This window comes from Ctenopharyngodon idella, chromosome 4 (genome assembly GCF_019924925.1).
Source record: "Ctenopharyngodon idella isolate HZGC_01 chromosome 4, HZGC01, whole genome shotgun sequence".
Taxonomy (NCBI): domain Eukaryota; kingdom Metazoa; phylum Chordata; class Actinopteri; order Cypriniformes; family Xenocyprididae; genus Ctenopharyngodon; species Ctenopharyngodon idella.
The window spans coordinates 8286479-8301980 of NC_067223.1; the positions used below are offsets into that span (position 1 = coordinate 8286479).

Here is a 15502-nt window from a genome sequence, read left to right on the forward strand (position 1 = left end):
TATATATATATATATATATATATTTATGGAGAGCCTAGATATTTGTGCTGTTCATTATTTGCAAGTCACTTTAAATAAATGGCCACATGAATGACTATGTCAGTAGAGCGGTTTCAAAAGAAAAGAACAGAATGAAGATGGCAATGTGGCTTCTTCTGAGGCCTTCATGGGGAAACCCACAACACTGTTCTACATTTGGCATCATCTTTCATGTAAACCATGGTCTACAAAATGCCAACAATGGTTGTCATGACAGCTGAGGTTGTCAAGAAACAACCACAACAAGTACATGGAGAATTGGTTGTTGTTGCAAATCTAAGATGTTAGGTGTGAAAGAAAGAAAGAAAGAAAAAATCTTCTGGTAACATTGTTCCTTTTATGAATAACTTTTCCAACATAATTTCCAGTAGGCTTATGTTTAAGAACATTTTAAAAGAACTGAGCTCATTTTGGTGTTTTTTAACCTTTTCACGTGCGAAGTGACAGAGCATATTAGTTGAATTAAAGCGATGCACTGCTTTACAAAAATTAAGCATCTTACAATTCTTAGTAGATTAGATCAAATTGTTACATTGCAAGTCTTGCAGCACTCCACCTCAGGAAAAGGAAATGCCATCTATATTATGATTAGAGGAAGCTGTGGTATCTGCATTTAAAATAAAAAAAAAAACACAGTAACATTTTTTAAATTCCTTTTGTTTTTAAAAAGTTTTCCATTCGCCTCTGGTACAGGTAGTCCCTGACATGAGGATTTAGTATATATTATAACGAAGGTTCACAAACAAAAATGCTCCGGGCTTGTACTGCAGTTTTAAAGGAAGATGCCAGACTGGCTGCTAAACTAAGTGCTTCAGACATGAATTTGATGAAAATGCAGAGGGAAAAAATGCTGGTCATGCAAGTTCACTCTATTAGCATGAGAAAGAAAGAACAGAGGATTGCACAATATTTTTCACAATCTGTTTGGTTATCTATTTCAGTGAATCAGTCTCAACACGACCATTCAAATTACTAACAGTGATATGTTAACTAACTGACGAAAGTTTAATTCCTATTCTTGGGAAAGAAGGTGAGCAAGAATCCAGACTGCAGAATGCACTAATCCGGTTCAGATCAGAGAGTGTAATGAGTTTCTGCGCACTGCGAATCAAACAACACCAGAATCGAGGAGAGAGAGCGGGCGACGTCATGGAAAGAATGACGTCAGGTTTAATTAGCCGCCGGGGAAGACTCGTCCGTGACTGTGGGCGGAGCTAACCACGACAGCACGTGCTGAAGCGTGCCGTTTATTAGGTTAAAATAAGCAACGACGCGGAACAAGTTATTTTACATTTAACCGGTCTCAGGAACATCTTTATAAATTATGTTAATGCGCGCGGACGCTGAGCAGAGGGTGCGCCTAATGTGATTGACATCTCGTCTCAGCCAATGAGGATCATCCTGTATGTCAGTGCCCGTCCTCCTGACGTGCATCACATGTCTCAGGCGACGCGAGGCTGTGGGAGGGATTTTTCTGCAGATTGCAGGAGCTAGATAGACGGCAGAGTGAGTCTGAGGGAGACCGAGAGAGTGAGGGGGATCTCAGAGGCACCGTTCGGAGAGCTTTGTGAGTGTAATTTCACCATTTCTCGCATGCATGCTTGTGGTATTGCTGCATTTGAAATGCACCATTTTTTTTTGCTTCATCTCTGCTGTTTGTCTATATCCAACCGTGCTTTCCGTTAGCCTGAGATATTATCAGCTAGCCAAATTGGCTAGGCAACTCCTGCTAGTTGGTAGCAGGCAGAGAAAGGGGCAAGAAGGCAACCAGGCAACCAGGCTGCTGTGCATTTTTAACCCACACCTGCCTATTGTGACTGCAGGGGAGGGGTGTGTAGAAAATCAATGGGGTTTTAATATATCACACCATGTTGCGATGCTGGGATGATGTGTAGTGCACGCTGGAAAGTTGCTTTTGACGTCTGAAGCTTCTAAAATGTGTTCGCCTGCGCGCGCCGCGTTTCTACAGATATGATCACGCGATACAGCGTATATTTTCGAAATACTCCTGTTGAAATATATACATTTGGAGCTTTAACCTAATTGAAAATATTTTCATTTTGTGTGTGTGTGTGTTTTTTTTTTTTTAACCGTTAACATAGACAGGGTGACCATAATGTTATTTTATCCGCCGTCAGTCGTTTTAAAGGCTGGCGTTGTTACCGTTACAGAACCCTTGACTGTCAGTCGGGTCTCTGAGATAAGAGTGCTAACTCACTAGAAAGTCTATGATTTTCTTGGATTTAAAGCGACAATTTCTTATTTTACGCGAGCGTTGTGTCGTTTAATGACAGTTCGCTCTTATGAAATGCTGTCAAACGAGCCAAGGTGTTCAGCTAAGCGACCGTCTCTGTCCGTCGGACAGTCGGTGGCTTGTGACATTAGCCAGCTGGGTATTTTTAGGGGTTTACCCGAAAATGACCGTTTGAATTGCGGCGGAAAGTTGGAGAGCGTTTCAGTTTCGGGAAAAGATATGGTGTTGGTCTGGTGTCATTATTATTCTTAAAACAGTGCACCCTTTTTGACAGGATGCCTTGAGTTGAGACCGCTAGCAGGCTAAAGCCAAAAGCGAGGAAGCTTCAGCAGTCAACTTGCCTTTCGAAGCATTACATGTCAGTTATCACATTTCGCATTATTCAACCAACATTAAAGAGCTATTTCTCTCATAAAATGTCAACTGGGTCATCATTTACTCACCACTGTGTTGTTCCAAACCCGTGCGACTTTCGTGTTGAGATGTTGGTCAGAATGACAGCCGCAGCCACCATTCACTTTCATTGTATGGAAAAATGCATTGGTCACTGGCTATCGGTTCTTACATTTATTTATTTGTGAAGACAGTAAGGTGCGTAACAACATAAGAGTGAGTAAATTATTTTTTTGTCTGTTTGGGTGAACTGTCCCTTTAAGCTTGGCTCATTCGTGTCAACAGTTGTAGTATACAGTCCTAATTCCTCCTGTCATGTGTGACTGGGCATGGAGACTGGAACAAGCGCTGTGCGACACGTCAAATTTGCTAGGATCGTATTTGAAGGAGCAGATGTGCAAAACACAATGTACCCAACCTAATCGGCTGACTTATTGTGTCTACTGTCTGCCTAATGTGTTGAGATTGAATGTGGCACCTAGAATTTCTAGATAGACCCCGGTGTGAGTTTAAATAGCATGTCAGGTCTGTTGCTCCTTGGCGTACATCATTCGCTGCCGTGTTGCTTCTTTTTGCTCAAGCTTTTATAGTCCCTGATAATACCTCGCTGTATGACAGCAATGCTGAATTTGACCTTGAGTCTATTCAGTTTATTCAGCTTTCTTTAAATCGTAAGGGTGTATTTGTGCACTTTTTGGTCTACACAAATGCTTTGTGTACCCTGACTTTTGATATGTGTAGATCACTACTTGAGATTGAGATTTAAATTTGTGGTGAACATATTAAGTCATTGATAAAACAACAGTTGTGGTGCATAACAGAGACCGATTCAGAGCAAATACTGAGGATTTTGTTGCAATCCAGTATTCTTCAGAGCAAAATTGTCCACATTGTAACCGCAAAGCATTAAACTGCCTCTGTTAAAAGAGATGAGTGTTTTATGATTTATTGCAGGATGGAAATATATTATTTGACTTCAGTAACGGTTTCATATTTTAATGATTTACCCTTAACATAAACTAACCTTTGACTGTCAAGTGAGCTTCAGAGGCCTTTGGACTGTTGTGTGCACGAGCATGGCCCAGTTGTATATCTATTGATTTAATATCTTCTTTATTTTGACCTAGATATTAATATGCAATGAAATATTCTTATTAGTAAAACTTTATAGTAGTATTGTTACTTAAGCTCTGTGAGAAGCAGCTTGCATATATTATTATAGTCATATTATAGTGTTATATATTGTATTGATGGGTGTATGTTTTAATACACCCCCGTAATGATATCTCTTCTCTGATGACGTGTTCATTAGCGTGGAGGCGGGACAACCTGTCACTCGCATGAGATCATAGCAAATGACAATGATCCAACTATCCCAAAGGACAAAATCAAGTCCCGATCTACGTTTTTTTCTGCTTCAAGAAGCCGGATGTGTCACAATAGGGAAGAAAAGATTATTGCAACTTCCATTTCATTCTGACTTTAAGGAGTTTTCTTAACGAATGTTGGAACAATGCATTGCTCTGTCTTAGGGTCGAAACAGATTGATCGTAGTTGGTCCGTACGGACCAGGCCCCACGGTTCAGCACGCGTGTGATTCATGGATTAATTGCAAAGTTTAGGCTAACCATCATAGAGTAAAAGTTTATCATTTGCATGTATTTTGTCTTGCCAATTTGCACATTCAAGCGATTTTAAACCATTCAAGCACTAGAAAAGGCGAAAGAGAACTCAATTCGTTACTCGCACGCTATTATCTGTGCGCACAGCCGCACACACAGAGGAGCGTTTCAGATAGTGCGCGAACACTTAATTGATTCCTTTTTCGCATCTCCTTGCGCTTGAATGGACACATACACACAAGGTTATGTTAAAATACCTATCTTGGCAAGTGTTCTCATAAACCCAGTCAGTTATGTCTAAAGTGAATGTAAACAGTTGAGGAAGAAATCGGATGTGTATCAGTACATTGGATCGGTGCATTAGCGCTTAAAGTGAAAACAGCCTATAAATATCTGCAGCTATTTATACATCTAATATTTAATATAGCTATCTGTTCTCTAATGCTAATTAAATGATACACAGCTTTAACAAAGATTAATTTAGATTTAATTTATACAGTGAACACGATTTTACATTTAGCCTGTTTATTACATTTTTGTATGCCTGAATGCTACTATTAGACCTTACTTTATTATATTGTATTTATCTAAGCTTGTAATTACACTGTAAACCCTAATGATGAGAGTAATTAACTGGTTTGAGTAGGGCAAGCTTAAACAAATTGGTTCAAACAAATTAACCTTTATGACTATTCAGAACTTTCTTTTTCTTTTGAGTTCATGAAACTGACAGATTGTATGAGGAGAAAAATTATGAATTAAGTGTTTTGTGTGTTTTTGCTTAAGATTAATATATGGAGAGATATGTTAGTGTTTAATGTTCAGTTATGTTGGGATTTATAGGGGTTTCTGTTGTTGTAGTTTTAGTGGTTACCATTGTGCTGAGGAGTAGAGCCTGTGGTTTGGTCGAGAGTGGGCTGTGAAACTTCAGGACTACATATGTTGCATGTTGTTTAACTGTGTACATGCAAGTATAGTGGTAGTCTCTTTGTTAGTTATATTAGCACTGGTGTGCTTTTGGTTATTAAAAGTTTACTGCACGAGACAATGTTAATATGATGCAACAGAATTGTTAGAGTCAGCCTCATCAATTTCAAAATACATACAATGAATGAACGTGCTTGTATGGTACAAAATTTAAATTTCTACTAACTTAAAATATTTTATATGTTTTTGAATTAGGGTTTACAATGTACTCAATATCCAAAGTTAAGAGAAATTAGCACACAAGTACTACAAACTCAAAATCTAAAAGTTGTACTTAAACTTGGAAATATCATGACTCAAACAAGTTGAGGTAACTACTTACCTCAAATTTTTGAGTTTTGCCAACTTATTCGGGTTTACAGTCTAGTGTATTTGTTCTTATTTTATTACTGACTGTTCATTTGTCTTTAAAAATGTCTGAACTTTTAATAGTTAGTAGTTTTTTTTTATTTTTTTTTATGTGGTATCGAAGTAAGTGTGCTTTAAGTAATAAATGGAAAGCAAAGTTACATTTGCCCCCACCCAAATGTATTTTTTATCTTATATATATATATTTTTTTTGCTGATCTGGACAATGAGTTTTGTGGTCCGTTGCACCACTACTCTGTAGTATATTGTTTTGTTTGATTTCAACACTGTAAACCCAAATTATATGATTATAGACATTGGTTGTACCTCCAGTAATGAGATCAAACTAAACAGTGTGGTCAAACAAAATGGGCATGGTTTTGCACAACGTATATATTACAAACTGTAATGTTATATTAATTAAGTAAATGCGAATGTGTTCCATAATGACTAGAATGGAAAAAGGGTAACTTAGCCCCTCTCTCTAGTATTGTTTATGTAAGAGGCCACTGCCTTGGTGTCACATTAATCTGAGGTGACATTCAACCCCTCATAAGCTATTATAAACAGCTAAAAATAGAGTGTTGTGCTATAAAGTACATTTGAATAATGTTGCTATTTAATTACTGTATAGCATCATGCTTTATGTCTTAATCAGATGTTGATGACAGAGATAAAATGGCCATCTTAGGGGCAAATGTGTTTTCTGTCCTCAATCTAAGTGAGGTCTGTAAATAAGAAAAAATGTTCTATATTTTCTTTGACCTTAAATGAGTGAGTTAAATTAGCAAATGAAGAATTGCTGTTCAGGCTCTATTCTCATTTAAAATCAGATTTGCAATCAAATTTATGTTTTGTTTCGATGGACTCAACTTGATGCTCCTTAAAAACAGTTAGTGAAATCCCTTTTTCCCCCAGTCAATGAATGTGGAAGCAGTACTCTTTGACTGGTGCTTACAGGTGCTGTCTTTATAAAGTGTGCATCTAAATATAAACAGATTGTGTTTGGACAGAAACAGAACCTTTAGTCATGTCGGTCATGCCCTCATCCATTCACCAAGTGACATTCAATGAGTTAAGCAAATATAAATTTTGAAGCCTCCTCATGCCCATTATCCCGTCACGTCTAATGGTTTGCGTCATCTCTGATTTACTATGCAGTGTCAGACATGGAGGCAGGGATCGGAGCAAATGGATGGCTTGTGTGCTGTGAATGGCACCCATAACAATCAACTTAAAGGTTTCTGTTCTTCAAAATCACTTCTTTAGATATGCTGTTTTAGGCCCTGGTGAGAAAACGAAAGCACTGAGCCTTTAAATACATAGCTGTTTGCATTTTTAGTATTTTTTCCCACTGCTCATAACAAAACAAAGAATTATTTGGGGCCCTATGAAATCCGTTTTATTTTTTCTTCAATTTTAATAATCAAAATGGATGTCTCATTTGAATTCATAAAATTTGATAACAATTTAATAATTTATAAATAACAATAGTGCCCTATGAAATGTTTTATTTTCTCAGAAATTCTGTGTTTTATGATTTAATACAAATTTAAATGGCAGTCTTTTTGCACAGACACTATCCATATTGCAATTTGAGTAAGTGTACAATCTTCTGATTTATTCATCCAAATTTAGGCAAATTCCATGACATTTCGCATTGTACAGTAAATCCCATTTTTATGCCTGGATTCCGCATTCTGCATCACGGAAAACAGCGCCCTTGAAATATGAAGAGTTTTATTTTTCAGCATGAAGGATTCATTTTGTTTAATGGGCTTTTTTTGGAGGTGTCATTCAGGTTCCTCTTGAGGAGTTGTTCTTTGTGTGGTTGAGTGGGTGGCAGGCTGCTGTGAGTTGGCAGGATCAGTGTCTGAGGGTATAGTAGAAGTGCCCAGTCGGTGGTGTGAAGTGGCCTTAGGTGCACTGAGCCATGTAGCATGAGTAAGGCGGGGCGTCTCTGCATTGTACCCTCCACATAGAAATGGCCTGACCCATTTCAGCAACAGCCAGCGAGGGGGATGGGCAGTCTGAGGCTGCTAAAAATACCCCATTACCGACAGCTCTACTGCAGAGGGATCCCTGGAATCGTTGTCCTTGACTAGCGTGAAGTTGGCTTGTACAGTGTAGGGTCTCCAATTGACAACCAAGACCGAGAGGGTTTTCCTTAGGTTTTCTTGCAGCCTGCTTTCAAATGCATTGCATTTTGTAATTGGGGAGCTCTTAGATCGCATGTGAACCTGCCTATTTATTCACAAGTGTATAGTTTTTAGGGTGGATAGAATGTTGGCTAAATACATGAAATTACGCAGTGCCGGATGTACTGTAAATGCCTGTTTCTTTGTGTGGACTGTCAGAAATCTCATAAAAGTATATGATATGATGCTTAAATTATTGGTCTTAAGGCAGTCCACTACAGGTGCAGGTCCAAAACCGTCCTCTAGCTTTGTATTGCAAGGGTTAACATTACTGTTGCTCAACCATACTGTGCTAGCTGTTAGTTTGAAGATCCAATCACAATGATTTTCCACTGTTGTGACATGTGACCTGCTCTGCAACCTGAAACTGTCACGGCACAGCACAGGTTTGGCACTTCCCTCATCGTGGCAATGCAGTCACTCATAGATGATAACTGGGAGAAAAAAGGTCGACTGTACGGGACAGAGGTTATCTTACTTAACCTGCACACATTCTGTTATTTACAATGTAACTTCTTTTTGAATTGTTATACTGTGAAATGTGTACCACGACTGCTTTAGGTGACAGTCATTTCAGGAAGTTCTGTTTTTACCCATCATTGGTTTTCACACACATTTTAGGACCAGTTGCAATTTCAAAAGGGAGGAACACAGTTAGCTGCCGCAGTGCAAGGCTGTTGGGTGTTTCCCTTTTGACTTCCAGTTTTAATAAGAGATAAAAGTGAGCTTGTTGACTGACGTACTTTAGACTTTATTTGCTAATGCTCTTTATGCGTTTTACTGTATTTATTTTTGGTTGTGCAGGAACGCTTTTTGTCGCAGCTTCATAAAAAGGTCAAGTTCAGAGTTTCTGCACCTGAGTGAGTAGTTTTAGCTAAAGATTTTTCTCTTAATTTGTCTGCACTGTTCATGACATTGCCTGTGAGAGAAGTTGATTGCCCAGCTAGTAGCCTGTTACAGAGCAGCATGCTGTTCCACGCTCTGCATGTACTGCTGCAGGTAAATCAGTCCTGGAAGGCTACTACATGTTTTACCTCTGCTTACAAAACGAAAGCACTCAGCAACACCATCTTCATATCCTCATAGTTTGAATTTTCTCTCTGGTCCTCCTTAAACCTGTTCAGATCACCCATACTGCTGATCTGGTTGGTAATTTCCTTTATTATATAATTCTAATAATGTAATTTAATGAAATCTTCCTGATAAAGGCAAGGAGAGCAGAGGGTATGAATGGCCACATGACAAGGGTGTTGGTTTGAAAGACAGGGTGTATGGTGCTCGGACAGACAATGTCTTGATTGTCTGCATTTTAGTTAGCCCTGTTATCTACTAAAATAGTCCCAAAGAAATTGTTCATTGAAAGTCCAGTGGGATTTATCTGTGAAGTCTGAGAGTGTGTTATTTTGTTTGAGGGCATGTTATAGATATGGAACGTTCCCTTTTGTTTGTGTACATGAAAATATGAAACATCATAGATTGGACTTTGTCCAAGCATTCCAAGGTCTCATTGTGCTTATTTACACTTTGTCACTTCAAGTGCAATTATTGCATTTACTTTTTGTGGTTTTGGAAGATGCTTTTTTTTGCATTCAATGTATACATTTTATCAGTTTAAGCATTCCCTGGGAATTGAACCTATGACCATGCTCTCAAAAAAAAAAAAAAAAAAAAAAAGAATTATTGTGTTGTGCATTGACTGACTATATAACTAAATGTCATTCTGGCAATTAAATCTCTACATTAACATTTAATATACTGCTTTCAGTTGTGCTCTATTCCTTCAGTTTCCAAATTTAAAGCATTTTCATGTTGCTTAAAAAAGCCATGTATAATGTTTGGGGAAAAAGGCTTTTTTGTCTCTCACATAGTTAAGATGGCAGGTCAGTTCCCACGCTACTTCTCAAAAAAACCCACATAGTTCTGCCTGTAACAGTGGGTAGCATGTCACCTTGAAACTCAGCCAGTGAGTTTGTTCTTACTAATTCCAGGCCCGATGGAGAGTTTTCTAAATTGAAGGTGTTTGTTGATGTTTTGTGTTGAAATTAACGCACAGAATCTATTGTGTTTTGCATTTAGGAATATTAATATATAATAATTAATTTATAATCAAACATTCTTTTCTTTTTTTGCAGGTCCTTGGGCTGATTGTTTAAGGTTTTATTCACAATGAAAGCAACGCCACAGGCTGAGGGGAATGGCTTGTGAATTATCCCAGTCCTGCCACCTGCAGTCAGGCATCCTCCTCCTCCTCCTCTGAAGGACGTCAGTTGTTTATGGGAACTACTGGCATTGGTCTCCTGAGGATATAGCTCTCCTTTTGGGACGCCATTTTTCCACCCTTGCTGAGACGCGGTGTAGCCGGGAGACATGGCTAACAACTCATACAGCGGGGTGAAGAACTCTGTGGCCGAGCCCAATCACGATGGAGAGTTTGGCTGCTCGCTTAAAGAGCTGCGCTCTCTCATGGAACTGCGAGGGGCTGAAGGATTATACAAAATCCAGGAATCTTTTGCGGACGTTAATGGACTTTGCAGCAGACTGAAAACATCGCCCGTAGATGGTACATAATCATTATCTTGCTCTTACTTTGCTTTGCAGGAATCAAAATACAGTTCCAGGAGGAACACCCACTCTTTGGATGGTTTTAAACAGCACTGTTGCATCACACTCTAAACAAATAGATGTTAGCAATTGCAAGCAAGTCAGTTACACTTGAATGGCATCTTGCTGCATTTTAGTGCATCTGCAGTCTATTGGAAGGTTTGCTGCTGTTGTCCCATTGCTGCTGCTGCTGCTCGCTACATGAGCCAGGGCTCAGGCAGGACATGGACAGTATGCTGATATCTTACACAATGTCTAATTGAGATGTAGATCTTTTTTCTTTACTAAACAGCAAGACTAGACAGAGAATATCCTAAATATAGCCTGCATGCATGTCGGTGTGTTTGACATTTCAAGTAAAAGTCCTTAATGTCAAACACAGATGCATTTACCATCCCATCCGATATAGTTTGTGAGAATATGGTTACAGCAGGAATTTAACAGCTTTTGTATTGACTAGTATTTTTCTTTTGCTCACAGTTTATTTATCCATTTCTTTGTCTCTAGGGCTACTGTTTTAATCTTTTTATAGAAAAGCTAAATCACAAATTCTCTCTCAGGAGCATTTTAATTTTTACAGCAAAACACCTACTGGTAGGATGTGCTCAATTAACTTTGAGTTTATAACATTTACCAATAAGATTATTTTAGCAATATAACAGCATGCAAGTATTAAAAAGCGCAAGCAATCTGTCGAAGCACCTGACACCCCACATGCAGCCATATGCTCATGACTTTCTTTGAAGCTTTTAATACGAAATCCTCCCATACTTGGGTCATGAACTTGTTCCTCCCAGTAAAAAGTGCAAAATGACATCATTGACAGAAGTTCTCTGTGGCACATCAAAGAAATTCAAGTAATCGACAATAAAATTCATTATTGATTATTTTCATTATTCTATTTTTTTTTTTTTTTTTTTTGCTCTTCACCGTCTCCGCTTACAGTTGCACATTTTCTTTTTCTTTCTTTCATTGGAAGTGGTGTGTGAGCAGGTATATAGTCTTTATGGTAACATATAGAAAAGTGCAGAGTCAGTGTGCAGCCCACAGCTGCAGCTCCATTGGTTTATTACCTCTCTGTAGACATTCGGTTTAATCGCTGACCTGACCTTGATTGAACTCTTGGGGGAAGGGATTTTCAGTTTGATCCCAGATTAAAACGGCACCATGTCCATAGCAGTTCTCTGCAGGCTCTTTGAGACGTAGTTTTATCATGCTTGAACACGCTAGGGGTCGCAGATCAATATTTCATCATGTCATTTGGGAGCTTTTGCCAGTGTTTCCATGAGAATACTTCACTTACCTATTTAGCATGCAGGCTTGATCAGCAGTAATGCGTTTTTGTTATTGAAAGTCAAAATATAGCACATGTTCCTGATGGAGAGCTATAAAGCGACAGTCTTAGTGACTAAGACTGTTGCAATTAGTTTTGCTCCTCCATTGAAGAAAATGTTGAAAATAGGGAATTATGGGTGCTTGCTGGGATGTTCTGTTTGGTGACAGTCCCAAGTTTCTATGATATTCTGGTATCCGTTTTTCATTGTAAGTCTTTAGACTATTTTGGCCAATTTTATAGTCCAATCCAGTCACTTAGAAAAGTAATAGCATTTGAGGTATCATTCATGTCCGTACAACAAAATATTTCAGTATGAACAACAATAATAATAGTGATGCTTGCATTAGTATTAGTGCTGCATGATACTGGAAAAAACTGACATTGCGATATTTTGTCTTAAATAACTCACCAGATGACTTGAATAGCTATATTTGGAAAGAATTAATCATTCTAGGATGATTCTGGGTGATTTTGTAGGTGGGTGAATGCGCATAGAAAATAATAAACAAATTATAAGCATAGATAAATATATTAGAACAAAGATACAAATGAAATAAATAGTGCTTTATATTTTTCAGGTAAGTCGAACAGTATTCAGGTACAGAAATTGAATAATCAAATGTAAAATAACACTGCATAGTCTTCACAGTATAAATTAAATATAATTGATCTGTGTTAAAGCTACAAAAGTGATTTTTCTCTTTTGTCTTTTTTTTGTTTGATTAACATTCATGACACAGAAAGCAGTAGGAATATTAAGCTGCTGTCACTTTCTCAATTGTTTAGTTCACCTAAGCCAGGAGCAACTGTGTTTACGAGGATACTCAATGTTTTACGTGCATTTTGACAATTTTATTTATTTTTTATTTTTTTGCATGCGTCCGTTCAGGCACAAATAGACACGGAAGAGAACGGCGTTTGGTGTTCATGTGCGTCTGCGCAGCTCTGTGCGCGCACACAGAAAACACTGCACGTTTAGAATTCAGTTTTTTCTTGTCTTTGTGCGCACAAATAATTTCAAATCGCTTGAATGTTTAAACTAACAGGACCTAAAACACGTGCAAATGATACACTTTGTATGATGGTCAGACTTTGCAATTAATCAGAGAATCGCATGCTTTTTGAACCGTGGTGTCGGGTCCTTACGGATTAATGATCCCTATACTTGACATCACACATTCTGCGATGTGATTATCGCAGATACACACAATTTCGATGCTAAAATGATATATCATGCAACCCTAATTAGTATTAATGTTGCTGCTAGGTCATAAACAATATCTAATCTGCATTAAATGTATCTGACAATTATGAATAATATATTTGGCAGAGCAGCAAACTCTATCTTTCGGTCTTAATAATGAGGTAATTCTACATTCTGATATGCATGGCATGCTTGTATGTAGTGTCACCTGCTGCATCCTGCCCTCACAAGGTCTGACTTTTATTAGCAGGTGATGAAATACTGAGTGATTGAAACAAAGGCTTACTGTGCTGTCTGCAGTCCAGAGCTATACCTTTGTCATGGTGTCAGTGGAAACTATAGCGTCAGTGGAAATGTATATTTCGACTTCATGGCTCAAATAATGGGGTCACGCTGATAACGTCGATATGACTTCTAAAAATGTGTTTTGTTTCCTGAATAGACTGTTTGAAATTTGGCCCATGCTGTGCCCGAGCTTTGTATACCGTGTGAATTGTGCATTAGTCATAGAAGAATAGTCTGAGAATTTCCCCCCTAGATATTCTATTCAGTGCCCGGACTGATAGAGGGCCCTGTCGCATAGCCAGTCTCGCTACACGGCACGCGGCTAACTGAGATCGGAGCCCCACAGCGATCCGCCAGTTTAGCTCTGCCCTGTTCCCTCTGCTTCACAATAGCACGCTGGCAGGCAGCCCTGCTGTTATGACACGTTTTACAGCTTAATCAGATCACTCAGCTTTGCCATAGGAAATTAAGCAGTCATTCAAGATTACAAGAGCTTTGACAATTGAAAAGGGATTTCTAATTAGTAAGTAGTCCATTTCTCAATTTCGTAGCAAAGCCACCACTAATCTTTCTACTTTTTCGATTTAACTAGTTACTTTTTACAGCTCTTTTGGCATCACTTTAAATTGTGACGTTCTTTTCATTTTATTCATGTGAATACGTTTTTATGCTAGCCCATTTGACTACCATTGAAAGGGTCCTCGAATCTAATGTATTACACAATTTGCATGTGTAGACACGAGGGATTTTTGCTGCAAATTAAAGGCAAGGGCCGATGATTTGTTTTAACTAATGGAATTTTTAATTGAAAAGGGCTACTAGTATATATGACTCCCTTTCATGGGCCCTCAGAACAAACCTTACTGGGGCAGTAAGGTTAATAAATTTGCTATTCATAATTCTTTTTAAAGGACATAATACAAATATTTCTGAAGGATATCTCAGAAAAGACTTAAATCAAGTGGAAGGTGATGTTTGTAAGGTATACAACCCGCTGCAAGCTTCATCCAGTGCTCTTAATACTATATGACCCAGGCTCTGGCACTCTCTTAAGTGTGTTAAAGGTAAAGTGTGTGTTTTCTAGCTTTTTCTTCTTTCTCACCTTTATAAGCAAGACATTTGTAGATTGATTTCCATGAAAAGTGGATACTTCAAAACATTGCTCTGTTTGTTCGAGCATCCTAGCCAGACCGTCACAGCGACATTGGCCCAAAAGATAGAGGAAGTTGGCGACCGAATTGTCTACATGCACAGAAAAGACACATTTTGCATTTAAAGGGTTAGTTCACCAAAAATGAAAGTTCTGTCATTAATTACTCACCCTCATGTCGTTCCACACCCGTAAGACCTTCGTTCATCTTCGGAACACAAATTAAGATATTTTAATGAAATCTGAGAGCTTATAGACAGCAATTTAATTACCACTTTCAAGGCCCAGAATGGTAGTAAAGACATCGTTAAAGTAGTCCATGTGACAACAGTGGTTCAAACTCAATTTTATGAAGCGACTAGAATACTTTTTGTGTGCAAGTATACTTTTCATCTCTTCCCTCTCAGTCTACTACGCTGTTTAAATTGTAGACAGTGCAGCGCTTCCAGGTTCTACGTCAAAACGCCGACTCCATATTGGCCGACGCTGTACACATGAGCAGCACGACGCGTGTGTGATACTGACACAGGAGCTGGCCAATACTGAGTCGGCGTTCTGACGTAGAACACAGAAGTGCTGCACTGTGTCTACCACATAAACAGCGTAGGAAACTGACAGGGAAGAGAAGAAATTGTTGAATAAAGTCGTTATTTTTGTTTTGTTTTTGCGCACAAAAAGTATTTTAGTCGCTTCATAACATAAGGTTGAACCACTGTAGTCACATGGACTATTTTAACAATGTCTTTACTACCTTTCTGGGCCTTGAAAGTGGTAATTAAATTGCTGTCTATGGAAGGGTCATAAAAAAAAATCTTAATTTGTGTTCCGAAGATGAACGAAGGTCTTACAGGTTTGGAACAACATGATGGTGAGTAATTAATGACAGAAATTTTGATTTTGGGTGATCTAACCCTTTAAGTGCAGTTGCACCTGTCAGAAATATCATTCTGTCTTGAGTGCTTACTATAGATGTTAGTAATAAAAAAAAAAAAAAAGAAATATTGCATCTACAATTTAACCAACGTGGGAGAGCACTAGAATGATGCGCTTGTGAGGTATACAAAGCCATCGCTCATAATTTGCTT

The 15502-nt window shown here is 38.3% G+C and overlaps 1 protein-coding gene across 5 annotated transcripts in view; it reads left to right on the forward strand.

Moving 5' to 3' along the window:
* The first annotated feature begins 1351 nt into the window (after positions 1-1351).
* The window catches only part of atp2b1a (ATPase plasma membrane Ca2+ transporting 1a), a 34889-nt gene continuing 20738 nt past the window's right edge, over positions 1352-15502 (forward strand). For 4 of the 5 annotated variants that reach the window (XM_051889847.1, XM_051889846.1, XM_051889848.1 and 1 more), the window contains exon 1: positions 9974-10401. In XM_051889847.1, coding sequence (XP_051745807.1) covers positions 10209-10401 — 193 coding nt within the window. In that variant the 5' untranslated portion in view covers positions 9974-10208. Of the gene's footprint in view, positions 1607-9973; positions 10402-15502 lie in introns of those variants that run through there. The other variant, XM_051889845.1, reaches the window with a different exon arrangement.